This window comes from Aethalodelphis obliquidens, unplaced genomic scaffold (assembly GCF_003676395.1).
Source record: "Aethalodelphis obliquidens isolate GAN/ISIS:26980383/991018 unplaced genomic scaffold, ASM367639v1 scaffold39, whole genome shotgun sequence".
Classification (NCBI taxonomy): domain Eukaryota; kingdom Metazoa; phylum Chordata; class Mammalia; order Artiodactyla; family Delphinidae; genus Aethalodelphis; species Aethalodelphis obliquidens.
Window position 1 is genome coordinate 7,294,084 of NW_020837983.1, and position 18,459 is coordinate 7,312,542.

General features: G+C 39.9%; 1 protein-coding gene across 1 annotated transcript in view; it reads left to right on the top strand.

The window, feature by feature from the left end:
- Positions 1 to 18,459, top strand: part of CPQ (carboxypeptidase Q) — a 454,642-nt gene that overhangs the window by 120,680 nt on the left and 315,503 nt on the right. The window contains exon 3 of the mRNA XM_027131464.1: positions 14,211 to 14,418. Within this exon, the coding sequence (XP_026987265.1) occupies positions 14,211 to 14,418 (208 nt within the window). The remainder of the gene's footprint in view (positions 1 to 14,210; positions 14,419 to 18,459) is intronic.

An 18,459-nucleotide genomic window follows, 5' to 3' on the forward strand; every position in this document is an offset into this window, starting at 1 on the left:
TTGCAAGAGTCTGAGGTGCGCTGTGTGTTCTCCCTTGCAAGAGTCTGAGGTGCGCTGAAGCTGTCCCTGGATCTCGGGACCCTGGCAGTGGTGGGCTGCACGGGCTCCCAGGGGGAGGGTGGTGTGTGGGTTGTGACCTGTGCTTGCGCACAGGATTCTTGGTGGCAGCAGCGGCAGTGTTAGCATTTCATGCCCGTCTCTGGGGTCTGAGCTGATAGCCGTGGCTCCTGCCTGTCTCTGGAGCTTGCTTAGACAGTGCTCTGCCTTTTGTGGGCACACAGAGAAGGAATCCCCTCTCCTCATGCACCCCCAAACAATGGTCTCTTGCCTCTTAGGCAGGTCCAGACTTTTTCCCAGACTCCCTCTTGTCTAGGTGTGGCGCACTAACCCCCTTCAGGCTGTGTTCATGCGGCCAACCCCAGTCCTCTCCCTGGGGTCTGACCTCGGAAGCCTGAGCCTCAGCTCCCAGCCCCTGCCCACCCTGGCAGGTGAGCAGACCAGTGTCTCAGGCTAGTGAGTGCTGGTCGGCACTGATGCTGTGTGTGGGAATCTCTCCGCTTTGCCCTCTGCACCCCTGTTGCTGTGCTCTCCTCCGTGGCTCTGAAGCTGCTTTCCCTCCCCCCACCCCCTGTCTCTGCCAGTGAAGGGGCTTCCTAGTGTGTGGAAACTTTTCCTCCTTCACAGCTCCATCCCAGAGGGGCAGGTCCCGTCCCTATTCTTTTGTCTCTGTTTTTTCTTTTTTCTTTTGCCCTACCCAGGTACGTGGGGAGTTTCTTGCCTTTTGGGAGGTCTGAGGTCTTCTGCCAGCATTCGGTAGGTGTTCTGTAGGAGTTGTTCCACATGTAGATGTATTCTTGATGTATTTGTCAGGAGGAAGGTGATCTCCATGTCTTACTCCTCTGCCAACTTGAAGGTCCCCTGTCATTTTTAGTAAGTGAATTTCTATTTCAAGGTGATTTAAACCTATGTTCTAATCTTGGTAAGTAATTTAAAGTAATTTGCTGACTTGTTGGCTTAACTTTTCCATATGCCAAGGGCCACTAACTTCTTGTGGCACTTATAGATATTTATCCAAATGTGTTTTTGGTTAGGATGTGAAAATATTGGGGGAATTAATCCAGTACTTGTGCTTATTTGCTTTACATAAATCGGTGTTTCCCATGAGCGACTATATAAATTGGGGGAAGTGGAAGGAAAGAGGAACTTGGATAGAAACCAAATATTTGTTTATGGGCTTTATTTTGAAATCCACATTAGTGACTCTGATAGTTAGGATATTAACTCAATAATTCCTTTTCTTTCTAGATTATTATTTTCATATACGATTATATACTCTTATGAGGCAATTCTCTTTGGAGTACTCAAAGAGAAATATTACATTTTTACTAAATGAGTTATTTTCAGTATTCTAATATAGCAATACAGTTGTCCCTTGGTATCTGTGAAGGATTGGTTCCGGGATGCCCAGCAGATATAAAAATTTGGGGTGGTCAAGTGCGTTTAATAAAATGGCATGGTGTTTGCATATAACCTACACACATCCTCCCATATACTTTAAATTATCTCTGTATTGCTTCTTATACCCAATACAATGTAAATGCTATGTAAATAGTTCTCAGCACATGGCAAATTCATGGTTTGCCTTTTGGAGCTTTCTGCCTTTTTTTTTTTTTAAATTTTTGATCTGCGGTTCATTGAGTCTGCAGATGTAGAACCCGTGAATATGGAGGGCTGGCCGTATTTGCATTTAGGAGCAATATTTTATGCCAGTATAGCTTTCTTGCACAGGTATTTTCCTGTTCACACCCTCCCCTACCTCCAGAAAAAAAAAGGCTGCACCATAACTTCTCAGAGCTTTGCGTGCTTTCAAGATGGTTTGGCATCCTTCCTGGGTTATGTGCCACAGCAAATATGTTTTCTCAGCCATTCGTCTTTAATTACATTTAAATTTACGTTACTTTTTAAAAGGATTGGAAGCACCTTCAAAAATGATGTGCCTATTCACCGAACAGCATGTATTAATTTATAGCTGTTTATTGAACAAAATGTGGTTAGTCTGTGTCTCTCACCTCATGCATAATAAAGAACTTCCCTGTTTGAAAGTAATTGCTGTAAAATATTACTGGAGGGATTGAAATGTTAGTGATTGGGAGGTAATATCTTTGCTTGTAGCCAGACTGTTTTGAACATCTCAGGTGCAAATCTAAAACTGGAATAGTATTGTCGAGGTCGAGGAATGACAGGAATGGTTAGAAGAGACCCTTAGGTAATGGAGTCTTTGAGACAGGAATGGGTTTTCTTGATCTTTTGTAAAACCCTTAAGTGCTGGTGCACACCAGTCACATAAGAGGAAAGGATGGCGTTGCTACTAGACCAGCCAAGAGACAAATAAGAGGTTGTTCTTAGAAAATGCTGAGTCCCCATCAAGATTGTCCGCTCAAGCTGAGCAGATGTCTGGTTCTCTGGCCATATGTTATTGCTTCTCTTTATTAAAAAAAGCCAACACACCCGTTTTCAAGAAAGCTAACATATTTGTCGTCTAGGTTGACAGTGATTTGGGCCCTCGCTCAGACTGAGAGACTTCTTCCTGTGATTTTGGTGCTGTGCTTGGTACTGTAGATTAGGTCAGAAGCATGTGGTTATAAAATAAACGGTGATTTCATTTTGTTCATCCCCTAGTCAGAAACCTCCAGTGTTGCCCCCTTCCCCACAAGGAAGACAAGAAGAAGTACAAACACTTCAGGGTTGGTGGCAGGTGGAGGCCTCCTAGAATTTGGCTCCAACCTCAACATAACTTTTACTGCTTTACAAGTTGAATCTCAGTTGTAGCTCAACCATTCTTTTATCTAGTCAAAATATTCTAGGCATCTCTGGTGGGAAGGAGAGAATAAGCTAAGGCTGGAAGGGGGCAAGGCCTGGGAGCTCTAACAGAGATTAGCACGCTGATCACTGAGTCATAGGGGCATGGAGAACTCGGGGGCTGCGCACTCTGATAACCTTGCCAAGGTGAGAGAACAGTACGTGTCCAGGTGACTGTGTTCAGATAACGGGACATTTCTCGATGCCAGGCTGTCATTTTACTCACAGAACAGGACATCTGTGAACTGATGTATTCGTTTCTAGAAGGAGGAGCCAATCCCAAAGGACAGGTAGGAATTAGGTGAGGAACTCAGGCTACCAGACTGTCACCAGAAATGTCTTCTATTTATTTTTTATTTTCTCTTAAGCACTTCTTGAATGAGTAACACATTTTGGTCATTATTCTGTCTACTTACCTAAATCATGGGTGAGACCATCAATAAACTCAATTTCATTTATGTTAGCCTTTGATATTTTAAACAAATCCATCTATTTGTTTCCTTAAGCTCTCCCTGACCGCCCTCGGTGGAATACAGGGACTCATTATCACTTAGATTAGGGATTGTGAGTGCTACAAATGCAACAAAGTGCCTTTCCCCACCCCCCACCCCCCATTATTTTGGAAGCAACAGATTTTTCACTAGAAAGACTAGAAACTGGAAAGCCAAAGGCTTTGGGCACAAAACTGTGAAGGGCCTCTGGATGGATACATGCTCCTGGGGAGTTTTCATTCCAAGTTAAGAAATTCAGACTCCATGGAAGGAAGTAGTCTATTCGCTTTGGTAAGATTAGTTTTCAGGGCTATCTAAGGGCTAATGAATAAATATACTACTCTGAATGTAGTTATTTGCATTTATCTAAATTTTGCCCTCAATATATAACTTATTTCAATAAATGATTTTTGAACCTCTATCATTCTTTTATTCACTGAATAAACTTTTATCGAACACCTGCTATATGCCAGTTCAGTGCAGATGCTGTTGCTATAGAAATGAGTAATATACAGTTGCTGACATCAGGGGCTTACAGTCCTCACTGGCTTAAAACATACTCTTACTATATGATCCACCATTGTACCTGTTGATATGTACCCAAAGGATTTGAAAACTTATGTCCACATAAAAACCTGCACAGAGATGTTTATAGTAGCTTTATTCAAAATTGCCAAAACTCTCAATCAACCAAGATTTTCTTCAGTATTTAAGTAGATAAATAAACTATGTTACTTACACATATTCAGTGCTAAGAAAAAAAAAAAGCTATCAAGTCATGAAAAGACATGGAGGAGATTTAAATGCATATTATTAAGTGAAAGAAGCCAATCTAAAAAGACTAAATACTGTATGATTCCAACTATATGACATTCTGGATGAATAGGCAGAGCACATTGGCTATTTAGGGCAGTTATTCTATACAATACTATAATGTTGGATACATGTCATTATACATTTGTCAAAACCCATACAATGTACAACACCAAGAGTGAACCCCAATGTGAACTGTGGGTTTGGATGATAATGACGTGTCAATGTAGATTCATCAGTTGTAGCAAATGTACCACTGCGGTGTGGGATGTTGATTGTGGGGGAGGTTATTCGTGTGCAGGGGGAGTGAGTATATGGGAATTCTCTGTATTTTACCCTCAATTTTGCTGTGAACCTAAAACTTCTCTAAAAATAAAATTTATCAATTAAAAAAATGTATTCAAAAGAAAGAGGCTGTGGCCATTAAAGTCTGTAATCAGGAATGCCCCAGTGGGGAAGGTCTCCCATGTGGGAAGCACAGAGCTTGTTGGCTTCCCACATAGGAGACCTTCTAATCCATATTGATACATTAGAGGAATAATTAGAGGTTTAATGCCTTTTTGTTTACTGGTCGTTTGGGTTTCTACTTCTATACACATTGCTTATTTATATTTGTTGACCATTTTTCTATTGGATTGTTTGTTTTTTCTTATAGATTTCCATGAGTTCCTTATATAGTTTGGAAACTAATCCTCTATTAGTTGTATGAAGAGCAAATATATTCTCCAAGTCTGTGGCACTTTTACTTTGTTTACTAGATGTTTTTCAAACAGAAGTTTTTATGTTATTATATTTCACTATAGTCAAATTTAATAAAATTTTCATTGTGGTTTGCATTTTTTGTGTCTTTTTTTTTTTAATAAATTTATTTATTTATTTTTGGCTGTGTTGGGTCTTCGTTTCTGTACGAGGACTTTCTCTAGTTGTGGCAAGCTGGGGCCACTCTTCATCGCGGTGCGCGGGCCTCTCACTGTCGCAGCCTCTCTTGTTGCGGAGCACAAGCTCCAGACGCGCAGGCTCAGTAGTTGTAGCGCACGGGCTTAGTTGCTCCGCGGCATGTGGGATCCTCCCAGACCAGGGCTCAAACCCGTGTCCCCTGCATTGGCAGGCAGATTCTCAACCACTGCACCACCAGCGAAGCCCCATTTTTTTGTGTCTTTTAAAAAATTCCTTTCCTACTCTGATGACATAAATATTACTATAGTTTCTTCAAAAACTTTTTTTTATTGTGGTAAAAACATATAATGTACAATTTATTACCTTAAGCATTTTTAAGTGTATAGTTCAGTAGTGGTAAGTGTATTCACATTATTGTGAAACAGGTATCCAGAACTTTTTTACCTTGCAAATCTGAAAAACTAACCCATTAAACAATAACTCCTCTTTTTCTCCTCCCCCCAGCCCCTGATAACTACCATTCTACCTTCTGTTTCTATGAATTTGATCACTTTATATACCTTATATAAGTGGAATCTTATGATATTTGACTTTTGGGGATGGTTTTATTTCACTTAGCATGATGTACCAAGGTTTATCCATGTAGCATGAGACAGGATTTTCTTCCTTTTTAAGGCTGAATAATATTCCATTGTATGTATATACCATACTTTGATTATCTACTCATCTGTCAATGGATATTTGGGTTGCTTCCACCTCTTGACTATTGTGAATAGTACTGCTATGAACATGAGTGTACAAATATCTCTTTGAGATTCCCGCTTTCAATTCTTTTGAATATATACCTACATGTGGGATTTATGGATCATATGGTAGTTTTTAATTTTTTGAGGAATGGTGATATTTTGGTTGTGCCATTTTACAATCCCACTAACAGTGAATGGGAGTTCCAGTTTCTCCACATCCTCACCAACACTTGTTATCTTTTGTTTTTGTGATAGTACCCATCTTAATGGGTGTGAGGTAATATCTCGTGGTGGTTTTTGTGTATTCAGGTCTTCCCCCTTTTTGTAATCAGGTTATTTTATGTTTTGGTATTATTGTTGTTGAGTTGTAGGAGTCTTTTGTATATTCTGGATATTAACCCGTTATGATTTGCAAATATTTTCTCCCATTCTATAGGTTGTCTTTTCACTCTGTTGATTGTGCCCTTTGATGCACAGAAGTTTATAAATTTGATGTAGTCCCTGTTGTCTATTTTTGCTTTTGTTGCCTGTCCTTTTAGTAACATACCCTAGAAATCATTGCCAAGTCCAATGTAATCAAGCTTTCTCCCTATGTTTTCTTCTAGGAGTTTTATGGTTTTATGTCTACATTTAGGTCTTTAATCCATTTTGAGTTAATTTTTGTATATGGTGTAAGATAAACTTCCAGGTTCTCTTTTACATGTGGATATCTAGTTTTCCCAACACCAGTTGATGAAGTTGTCTTGGCACACTTGTCAAAGATCAGTTAACCATACATGTGAGGGTTTTTTTCTGGGCTCTCTATTCTATTTCATTGGCCTATATGTCTGGCTTTATGCCAGCACCACACTGTTTTGATTACAGTGGCTTTCTAATATGGTTTTGAAATCTGAATATATGAATTCTCCAGCTTTGTTTTTCTTTTTAAATACCGTTTAGGCTATTTGGAGTCCCTTGAGGTTCTATGTGAATTTTAGAATGAATTTTTCTATTTCTGCAAAATATTTTGTTGGGATTTTGATAGAGATTATGTTGAATTTGAAAAACTTTTAAAGATTTTCATTTGTCATGTCGTTGATCTCTTTATAACTTATTTTTCTGTATGTTGGAAGGTAGAGAGCAGTTTTATATTTTTCTAGGATAGTTCATTGAATAAGTTATCATTTCCCCACTGATTTGGAATGCTGTATTCCATATCATCTTGTATCATATACCAAGTTTTCATAGCTGAGTGGGTCTATTTCTGGACTCTATTTTTTCTATTTATTTATTTTTCTTTTCACGTAGTAGTATTACATTTCTTTCAGTATTTAAGCTCTGTCATAAGTCTTACTGTCTGGTCATGACCTCTCTGTGTTTTGTTGTTGTTGTTGAGATATTCCTGGCTATTTTTGGCCTCCATTCTCAATATGGACACAAGAGTGGATACTTTGTTCTCTGATATTTTTAGTTTTTTAAAGTTAACTTCTGTTGACATTAATAATAACATAATTTTCTCTGTTACATTTTAAAAATCAGGGTTTGCCTTGTGTATATGTTCTTTTGATTTGTGTATATTGTGTAAGCAGCATAGCTGATTTCTCTAATATTTTCTTTGTAGATTTTCTCAGATTATCTACAGATGATTATGTCATTCTCAAGTAAGGACAATTTGTTTCTTCCTTTCCAACTTAGCCGTTTGATATCTTTTCATGTCTTGCTTCATTAGTTAAGATTTCCAGTATATTGTTGAATAGAAGTTGTGACAGTTAGCAACCTTTTTTTGTTCTGATTTAATGCCTGAAACATAAACTTACAAGGCCATTGCCACCTTGGATGGAGTCCTATATGATGAAAAATAGAAGATGGATTATTACTGCTCCCACTTAAAACATTTCAATTATTTCCAACTACTCATTGATAAATTCCCAAATTCCTTAAAGTGGCCCTAAAGGTCCTGCCTAAACTGATTCCTCCCTACCTCTCCATCTTCATCGTGTATCACTCTACCACTCTACCCTGGTATTCTTTCAGTTGCTTGGACTTCATCTCACTTCAGAGCTTTTGCGTATGTTATTTAATTAGCTTGGAATATTTTATTTCTCCCTTTCCACTCCTGCTCCATTTAGTTAATGTCTACTCATTCGTCAGTTTCTTAACTCAGTGTTTCCTTTACTTTCTTTCTTTCTTTTTTTTTTTTTTTTTGTGGTATGCAGGCCTCTCACTGTTGTGGCCTCTCCCGTTGCGGAGCACAGGCTCTGGACGCACAGGCTCAGTGGCCATGGCTCACTGGCCTAGCTGCTCCGCGGCATGTAGGATCTTCCCAGACCAGGGCACGAACCCGCGTCCCCTGCATCGGCAGGCGGACTCTCAACCACTGCACCACCAGGGAAGCCCAGTGTTTCCTTTTCTTAGAAGATTTTCAAGATCCTGTCAGACTAGATCAAATCCCAAGGATTCCAATTTTAGAGCATCATGTATTTCACTTATTAAATTGTAATTATATATTAATATGTTTGCTGGGTACCAGTCCTCCCCATTAGAATGTAATCTTCATTAGTGAAATCACTATATCATTGACTGTACCTTTAGCACTTTGGAATGGCCTGGCGTATCAGAAGGGCTCAAATACATTTCTTGAATGAATAAATTATTGTAGGTGAAAATCTCTTTTAAAATGGAAATACACTTCTCCCACCTTAACGTCAGTTATTTAAGTTGAGTCTAGTTTGATTCAACTATTTGCCGAATCAAATAGATATTTGGCTGAGAATAGAAAGATGGGTTATTTGTAAAACAGGTAGGGATAGGGGAGAGGAAGCAGGGAATATGTGACTTTGGGTATCTTGAAGGCGACACAAGATCTCTGAATATTTGAAAAATTAATGATACTTATTGATTTGTGAGCCCTCAAAACATTTTTGCCTTTCCTTTCCACTTTCTAAATCCAGGGATTTGTGGAATAGGACAGGATGTTGGGCTCCTTGGAAGTTTATTGGCTGCCTGAGGAGAGAGTCCGAGAAAACATACAAGTACATGCTGACTTAAGTTCATTAGGAGGGATGCTATGTGGGATGGGTTGAGAAGAGCATGGATTTGGAGTCCATCTGACCTCGATTCATATTCAAGCGCTGCCACTCTCTAGTTTGATAAGGTATTTGAACTTTCCTGGACCTTCCTGAAACTTCATATTTTCTCACCTGTTAAATGTGGTTACTGCCCTTGTGCTTAAATCTCTCCTGCTTAAACTGTATGGTGATGGATTTGAATTGTAATTGTAATGGGGTTGACATTGATAGTTGAGTTTATGTCCTTCCAGCCAATGAACTTTAATAAATGGCATCCAGGAAGATTTCCTGTGTAATTCGTATGGTTCTGATATTTCCATCGTGTCTCTAGAAACTTCTTTTGGAGGCAAATTGCTGTGTCAAACTGAATCATGAAACTGAGCCAGGTTTCTTATTATTGAGGGCAGAAATTCTGTTTGGTTACAGTATTTTTCCCCCCAAGTTTTACTTCTCTAAGAAGAGCATAGGACAGTTAACACTTCAAAACATAGCTTAAACAAAGCCCATTTTGGAATGCCAAGCTGTCACAGAGTTATTTTATCTCTCTGATATAACACTACAATAACATTATTTTGTACTTGATACAAACACAAGAACACCAGTTTCTATCATTTTTGCCCTTGGTTTTTGAAGGTGGAATTTAGAGGGAAAATGCATTTAGATATGAAATATTGAAATCTATCAAAAGTATATAGAATTATTTAACATACAACAGGGCTGCTTGTTTCCTTAGAAGTGACATCAGGTAGGTTAGCGAACTGAGCTGCCAAGACTGTATTTTAATGATCTCTAGGGTTTATCTCCTATTTAAAATGCTTTGTCATTTAGTCTGCGTGTGTTAAATCCCTGACTCTTGCTAAATTCTTCTTCAGATTTGTTTGTTTCCTACTGTTTGGTGTTAATCATTTGATCACTTTGGTGTGTGATAGGAGGAAGACAGTAGTTATGTAATTTTCACTAAACACTCTTCCCTAAGTTATTAAATATATTTATTCTATATCTTATCTGTCATCAGCTGCAGATTGTGAATGCCCTGATAGAAACTTTGAATTCAGGGCTCCTGCGTTACTCAGCAATTCCTCAGTAATGCAGGGATAACAGACAACCCCCAATCTCTATGGCTTGCAACCACTAAGATTTATGTCGTGTGTGTGTGTATATATATATATATATATACACACACACATATATACATATATGACATATATATGTGTGTGTGTATATATATATATAAAGTCAGTAGTGCCTTTGTTTCTGCCTCAGTTATCTCTTTCACTCCAGGATCCAGGCTGAAGGAGAAACCCCCACCTGGAACATGCCATCCTTGTGGCTGAAACATAAAGGGCTCTTAGCGACAGTCAAAACTTGCAATGGCTCTTAAAGTTCCTGCTCAGCTGTGACCACACACACTGGTTATTCACATTCCATTGGCCAGAGTGAGTCTCATGGGCAAGCCCAGTGTCACTGTGTTCCAAGAGAGACCCTGCAGTTCACAAGGCAGTTGATGGGCATGTGTCCTTCTTTTATAGAGAAGGGTAGAGAAAATAGTAGAATATAACATAGATGTAAGTTTAGGTAGGGCCAATGGCATCTTTCTCTATAGTGGCCTGTTCTGATGCTACTCAGAAAAGTCCCTTCCCTGCTCCTCTCACCTTCTGCAAATCCCTCAGGGCCAGCAGAGATGCTTTTGCCTACTTGCCTACATAATGGCTGAACCTGCAGTGATTGTGAGTTCTACATAACAGCCACTATATGCATATGGCTATTTAAATTTAAATATAAATTAATTAAAATAAATGACATTAAAAGTTCAGTTTCTGAGTCCCATTAGTCACATTTCAGGTGTTCGGTAGCCACATGTGTCTAATGGCTACTGTGTTAGCCCAGATGCAGAACATTTCCAACATTGCAAAGAAGTCTGTAAGTATGTATTTGTTATGTTTCGTGTTCCTGTCTCTGACATTGTTTTTTTGTGGTACTGCTGTCAGCTTCCAAACCTATCTCTTCTTTTTGATTTGTTGTCTCTTATAGTTTATAGGTTTAAGCACTAGATTTAGAATTTTCTATAAAGTAAGAGTAACTAGGCTCTAAGAGCAGAAGAGCTTTCTTATGTGCAAGTATCTGAGTTTTCGTACTTGGAATTTATATTTCTATTCTGACTGCCCCAGGACCTTTTTGGCTTGGTTATTCTGGTGCACCTGTGCTCTGGGTGGTCAGAGAGTCAGACTCTTGAGTTATTGCAGGAGAAGCGCTATCAAGCTTTAAAGGTAAATTGCACTTTTATGGAAACGCTGTAGGCCCAGTCAGTGGTCCCTTGTTTGGAGCAGTGCTATCTAAGGGAAGTTTATTGAGTGACTTCCTACACATATACCAAGCACTATGCTAGGCCCAGGAGATACAAACAAAAGTGAACATGGCCCCAAACCCTGAGGAGTTCACAGTTTAGGTGGTAGAGAGAGTCATAAATAAACCGTCTCATCGTCTAGTGCCCAGGTATGAACTTTCCTCTGAAAGTCCAGAGGAGAGTGGTGCATGAACCAGCCTTCCTGGAGGTGGAGGGAGGGGGATGAGACAAGAGGCCAGAGGCCTTGGGAATGCTCCCTAAAGTAGTGATTCTTTTTTTTTTTTCTGTCTATTTCTTTTATTTTTACTTTTTAATTGGAGTATAGTTGATTTACAATGTTATGTTAGTTTCAGGCGTACAGCAAAGTGAAGCAGTTATACATCGGCATATATTCATTCTTTTTTAGATTCTTTTCCCATATAGGTTATTACAGAATATGGAGTAGAGTTGGAGGGAGTGATTCTTAAATGGCATCCTGAGGGATAAATAGGTGTTAGTCACATCACAAAGTTAGGAGAATGGGGTCAACAAGACATGATGTACCATAGCATGAAAAGATGCTGAGAAGTGGACAGGCATAGTGCAAGTGGGAACTTTTTTTTTTTTTGCGGTACGCGGGCCTCTCACTGTTATGACATCTCCCGTTGCAGAGCACAGGCTCCGGACGCGCAGGCTCAGCGGCCATGGCTCACGGGCCCAGCCGCTCCGCGGCATGTGGGATCCTCCCGGACCGGGACACGAACCCGCGTCCCCTGCATCGGCAGGCGGACTCTCAACCACTGCGCCACCAGGGAAGCCCAAGTGGGAACTTTTAAGTTTAGTATTGATAGGATTTAAAATAAAAGGGAACCTGTGTCTATAGAGATAGATAGGCTTTGACTGGTATGTTGAAGTGATGGGTAATCAGCAGAGGGGGCAGGGGGCAGGGGGATGGTGCCATCAGCTCATCTGACTTCTCAGCAGTTCAAGTTGTTCACCCTGGCAGCGTTGTGGCAGTTAAATTTGAGGGAGTTGGGCTGGAGGCTGGGACACTGGTGGTGGTGGGTAGAGGAGGAGGAATTCATAGCAGTCCAACAGAGAGATAACCAGGGCCTGATGTGAGCAGGTGTAACTGTGGTAGAGTAGAGGACCTGCTTTCAATCAACACTTAAGGGGTAAGATTATCAGTATTTGAGGACTGATGAGATCTGGAGGATGAAGGAGACAGAGGCATCAGAGATGACGCTAAGCTTTCAGGAAAACATTAATTTGAACACTTCTTCCAAGTTCACGGTGATAGGTTTTGACCTATAGCTGCTACTAGTGTTTTGCATTGGCACCTGGTGTCTAGGTTAGGTTTTGGCTCCTTAGGACTCCATCACTCACATTTGTTAAAAGAACTTGAACCACACACTATAGTGAAGCTCTACCCTTGTATGACTTTAATTGTGCAGTGGCCTATGAAAATTTATAGAAATTTGGCTTCACTTCTAGTGGCTCCAATCCAGATGCCAAAATTACCCTGTTGCCGGGACACCCCTTGGGTGGACCATTGAATCTGTTATTCATTAGGAACAGCTGAAAACCATCAACAAAATTCCTGTGCTATGCCAACAGTAACACCAGTCAAATTTCAAGGTAACTCCAGGTTTCAGAAAGTTATGAATCTCAAAGTCTGTCTCGCTGAACCCTTATTTGTATTTTTACACATATTTATCATGTGAAAAAGCTAGTGGCGTCCTTACTTTTCATAATTGTACATCGCTTTCTTTAGATCATAAATTAAATTCTGAGTTCCGAATGTTGGTGGAGACATGCTTATGGATCTGTAGTCAATCACATTAAAGTGAAAGTACAAATTCAGCCCGGATGGTGGAAGTTGGAGAGGAGCCAGCCCAAAGAATCCATTGTGATGGGGTCCATATTGAAAGCAAGAATTCTCTCATATCTGCAGTGCATTTTAAAAGGATTCTCCAAGTAACAGTTACTATTTTAATGACATGTGTTAAGCTTCCAGAAGAACCCAGTTCTCTAGTTTGCAAAATTAAAGAAGTATGCCAAATCTATGTTGATACTTGGGTTTTACTGACATATTTCACGACTGCCTGGCTAAAGCCATACAACAGTAGGTGCCTGACACTTGATTTTAGATCGTTATGTTTAGCTACTGCGTCTGGCCTTTGCTGCTAAATATTTTTTTTCTTGTCACACTAACTACTCCATCAAATTGAATCTTCAGTGGTCTAGCAGGTTTTGAATGACTTCGTGCAAGCTGTGAAATCCTGTTCCCTCATCAGGAAGAGCTGGGCAAGTCTTGTGGTATGAGGAAATATGCCACATCTTTCTAAGTGAGACAGCAGGATTATAGGACAATTAGACAACATCTTCAGAATTTTTATCTGAAGAAGAGTGATAGGTTTGGCGATGAACATGTACTATAAAGCGGAGGCATGGGAAGTTTCCACATTCTTTAAAAGGGTTTGGTACAAGGAAGAAAAGAAAACAAGCTGACTTTTTGTGGCTCTTGAGACGGGTTACATTAACCATTTGTTAAAAGTTGGATTTATGAAGGTCGTTGGCTTCGAAGAACATTCTTTATAAACTGCCACCCTTTGTATGATGTCAGTGAAGGTTGTTTAGCAACATATCAAAATAGTTTTATGAAAAGATAAATATGTTTCTTTAAACCCAAGGGGAGCTTTCTAAAATGCATTTTTAAAAATAAATAATTGCTGTCATTCTGTGGGAAAGAGGCAAAAAAAGACATCTTTTCAAGCAATTTGTGATTTAATAGCAGCTGGTCAAGTGAGTTGAAAAACCTTAAGAGTCGTATATTTTTTGAATGCCTTTTCTCTTTCTTGGGAAACTGGCTAACCCCCAGAATCTTTCTCCCATAGCAGATGGCTCTGAAACTTTGATCTTTGCAAACCAGTTTGCCAGATGTAGTAGATAGAACATGTGTGACCTTTTGTGTGCCAATTCACCCTGGCTGATCGGAAACCATATGTTAACCTTGTATGACTTTTATTTGTAGGCATTACAGCAGAAGTTCTGGTGGTGACCTCTTTCGACGAACTGCAGAGAAGGGCCCCAGAAGCAAGAGGGAAGATTGTCGTTTACAATCAACCTTACACCAACTACTCGAGGGCAGTGCAATACCGCGTCCAGGGGGCGGTGGAAGCTGCCAAAGTGGGGGCTTTGGCATCCCTCATTCGATCGGTGGCTTCCTTCTCCATCTACAGGTTGGTCATTATGTTCATTTGAAATGCTTTCAAAAACCAGGGATTTCCATCAAAGAGAAGCCCTTTTGAAATAAAAACAAACCAATCAAAAGAAAATACTGATTGTTCATGGAACTTTTCCCCCATTCTACATTTGTTCATTTGTTTGTAATATCTTTTTTTGGCCTTTTCAGGATTCCAAGCATGATTTGTGCATTCCTTTACAAAGCTTTCCACATCCATGATGATCCCATAACATTCTATATATAACCAGTGTATTTTATATATTTTCATTGGAGGGAGAACTGAATTCATGTCTGCATTTCATCAAAGATTCCTAAAGACTTCAGAGGCAGCCAGGCTTTTTTCCATTGTTGCTAGAGAAGTGAAATACAAATAAAGCAGGTTACATGATAGGGGCCATCTATGGTGTAGTGGAAAGAGTTGAGGCAGCAGAGGACCTTGGATGTACACCTGCTTCTGCTTCTGAAGAACTGTGAGGCCTTGGGAATGTTCTTCTTTTTTTTTAATTGAAGTATAGTTGATTTACAATATTATATTAGTTTCAGGTGTACAGCAAAATGATTCAGTATTTTTGCAGATTACACTCCATTATAAATTATTTCAAGATAATGGCTGTAATGCCCTGTGCTATACAATATATTCTTGTTCCATATTTATTTTATACATAGTAGTTTGTATCTGTTAATCTCATACCATCTTGGGAATGTTCTTAAAACTCTGCGCCTCAGCATTCTTCTCTATTAATTGGTGATAATTAACAATAATACATTTACAAAATTATTTTAAGATTGAATGAGGTAAACTTATGAAAGATACTTGATATTTATGAAGGTCTATTTTGAGGGCAGCGTAAGTTTTGTCTTTTTCTTTGTATTTCTGATTGAGGTGATTGCAACATGCTTTATTGATCCCCCGTTGTAGGAGGAAATTCGGCATTGCAGTGGATAAAAAGTCCAAAAATTGACCTGCAGACATTGGGCCTAGTTTAATAGCTACATATCGTAGTGTCACATATCAAGGATAAAATATTTGAGAAACATGGATAAAAGAAGCACCGTTTTAGTGTTGTGGCCTGGTTTCTCTAAGATAAAAAAAAAATGTAAAAATAATTGCAAATTGGGTTTATTTGAGTCTCAAGACTAGATCTTTAATATCTTTGTAAAGGAAGCATTCTTTATTCTGCACAATTGCTCTTTGGAGCTGGAGTCACAGCTGCTTGACCTTAAATAATTAGCACCCTACGCCCTTAAAAATAACTGAGGACACATCAGCAACTAGGAAACCCAGTCAGAGGAGTTGTCCAAAAGGGCAGAGAAAAGGAAAGGGACATTTTTCCTTTATGGGGATAAGGTATCATCCCAGGGGAGGAAGGTGGGGCATGCTAAAACCACTTGTTAGAAGTTTTATGAGAGAAAACCTAGTTACACTGATGTCACAGTGCTAAAAGTAATGCTCTTTGTAGAGTCTTTAAAGTTTTGGTGACTAGTGAAATAATGATTGGACCATATTCTTTCGGATGGTTACTTTTCCCAGGAGGGAAGTCCTCCTGGGAAATGGCTAGCTTACTTCCCAGAATACCTCAGTCACCCCTTAGAATAACACAGCAACCTGTGGCCATTCACCATGATTTCACTGGTCCTGAGATCGAAATTATGGAGCTTCTCTGTTGCTTTGTGAAACTGGGTGAATGCCAGAAATATTCATTTAACAACTACTACTCATAAGACTAATAAACTCCCAGATGACTTAATGCACAGCAATCTGCCAGGGTTCATTGACATTTTTTTCCTGGTATAATGAAGACATCTGGAAGCCCAGGCTGTAACCTAGGAGCACCAGAAGAATTTCGTCCAGCAAAGGACTTAGAAATCTGTCGTTAGCCTCTAAGGTTTAGGGTTGCCAACATGTAGTGTGCATTCAAGACATTTTTCTTAATATTTACAGATCCAGACTGATGATAAGTTTTTCATTGATTTGATAGCCAGACATATTTCAGTGGACTCTTAACTTTTATAACTCCATATTTTCAACATTTATGAATACAAAATAACATTGCTCTTTACATAGTACTTTAGAATCTTTCACATACGTCATCTTATTTGTTCTGACAACAATCCAGTGGACCAAGGAGAAGGGGCATTATTATCCCCATTTTAAGATAAAGAAAGAGTTCAGAGAATTCAGCATGTTAACGTGTTTAAGTCTCGCATCTTGAAAAATGAAAACCAAAACGAAACAAACCGTCTCTTCGTCCACTTCAGGCTAATTTGTTTTTTAGAGCCAGTTTTCCTTGAAGAGTGTTCTATATTCCTATCTGTAATTTTTCATCCCTCATTCACTCTCCAGATCCCTTTAACCTGGCTCTTCCAAATACTGAGATGGAAGTTGTTAAGGTCACAAGTAGCTGCCTAGTTGAACATAATGGACATTTTTCAGGCCATCATCTTATTTCACCACTCGGAAGTATTCCTTATTATTGATTGCTTTTTCAATCTCTTCTCCTTGGCTTCTATGACTTCTTTCTCATAATGTCTCTTTCTCTAGCTCCTGCTCTTTCCCTCTTTCCTCCTTTCCCTTTTCTTCCCTGTTTCTCTGGCTTCTCACTGTTAATATTCTACCTGAGCAATCCCATCATGCTTATGACTTCAGCCCTAAGCATGGTGACCCCTTCCAAACCCACCTCTTCTGTCCACTGCCTGAGCTCTAGGTCCATACATCTAACTACCTGCCGATTTATCTTTTGGGTGTTCCATAGCTATCTCAGATTCTTTTCTTTTCCTTTCTTTTCTCTTCTCTTCCTTTTTTTTTCAAAATTGAACTCATTCTTTCACCTCTTTCTCCTGCATTTTCTATCTCAGTGAAGAGGATGCCATCTGTTCTGCCTTATAAATTAGACGGTCCTTGATTACTTTTTTTCTCTTCCCTTATCCATCATTTCTAGGAGCTACGACATCTCCTAGCTTCTGCTCTTTATCAGTCATTTCAGCCAATGCATATTGAGCACCTCCACCTCCCAACATCACTCCACACTCTACTAGTCAGGAATCACTAAGGCTGCCCCAGTGCACCCCATTTCCTCCAAGTTTCACGACTTTGCAAATGCTTTCTCCTCTGCAACCTTCTATTCCCTTCTTCACTATCTCACACTGTCCTTCAAGATTCATCTTAAGTGTTTCTTCTTCTGGGGAGCCCTGCCTGATATCCAACTCCAGCCCAGGCGAGCTGCCTCTTTTGGGTATCCCATGTCATCCTGCGCTACTCAGTATCATAGTATCTTGGAGGTAGTTTGGGTTCATGCTTTGGTAAGGTAGACTGACTGTTGTAGCAAACAACTTAGGCACCTAACACAATAGGAATCTCTTTCTTGCTCACATAATAGTTCCAGGAGGGTGTTCAGCAGGTGGACTTTTGCTCCTTTCCATCTGTGGCTCCATCACCTCTAAGAAATCAGAGTCCTCTGCAGGGTGCCCTGCATCCAGCTGGCAAATAAGGAACTGGAGAGAGAAAGTCGATAATCAAGGGGGAGGTTTTCTGTGGCCAGACCTGGGTACGGCATACCTCACTGCTTACATTCCACCAGGCACAATGCAGTTACGTGGAGGCTAGGAAATCTGGTCTATCTTCATGCTCGCGGTGAAAGGAAAACGAGTTTGGGGAACAACGGTGCAGTCTGCTCCAATCGCCTGACTCAGCACTAGACTGTAAGTTCCAGGAAAACATGGATTACACATTTTACCTCTGTGTCCCCATCATCTTGTATGATATTTGGTACATGGTGGTTACTCTGGAAATGACTGTTGGAGGAATCCACTTGTCTGAGGTCATGTGATCAGTCGTGGTTGGGTTCTTACAGCAAAGCAGGTGACCCGGTTCCTAGTGCTCTCTGACCAGACCGTGTAGCCTCTGTATAGTGAATTGAAATCAGCTTGAACTCTTGGGGCACTTTGCTCTGTATTTGGAGGAAAACATCCAGATGCCAATACGCCAGATTATACCATTTTTTCTGCCACACTGTTCACACACAGTGATCTTTTGCGT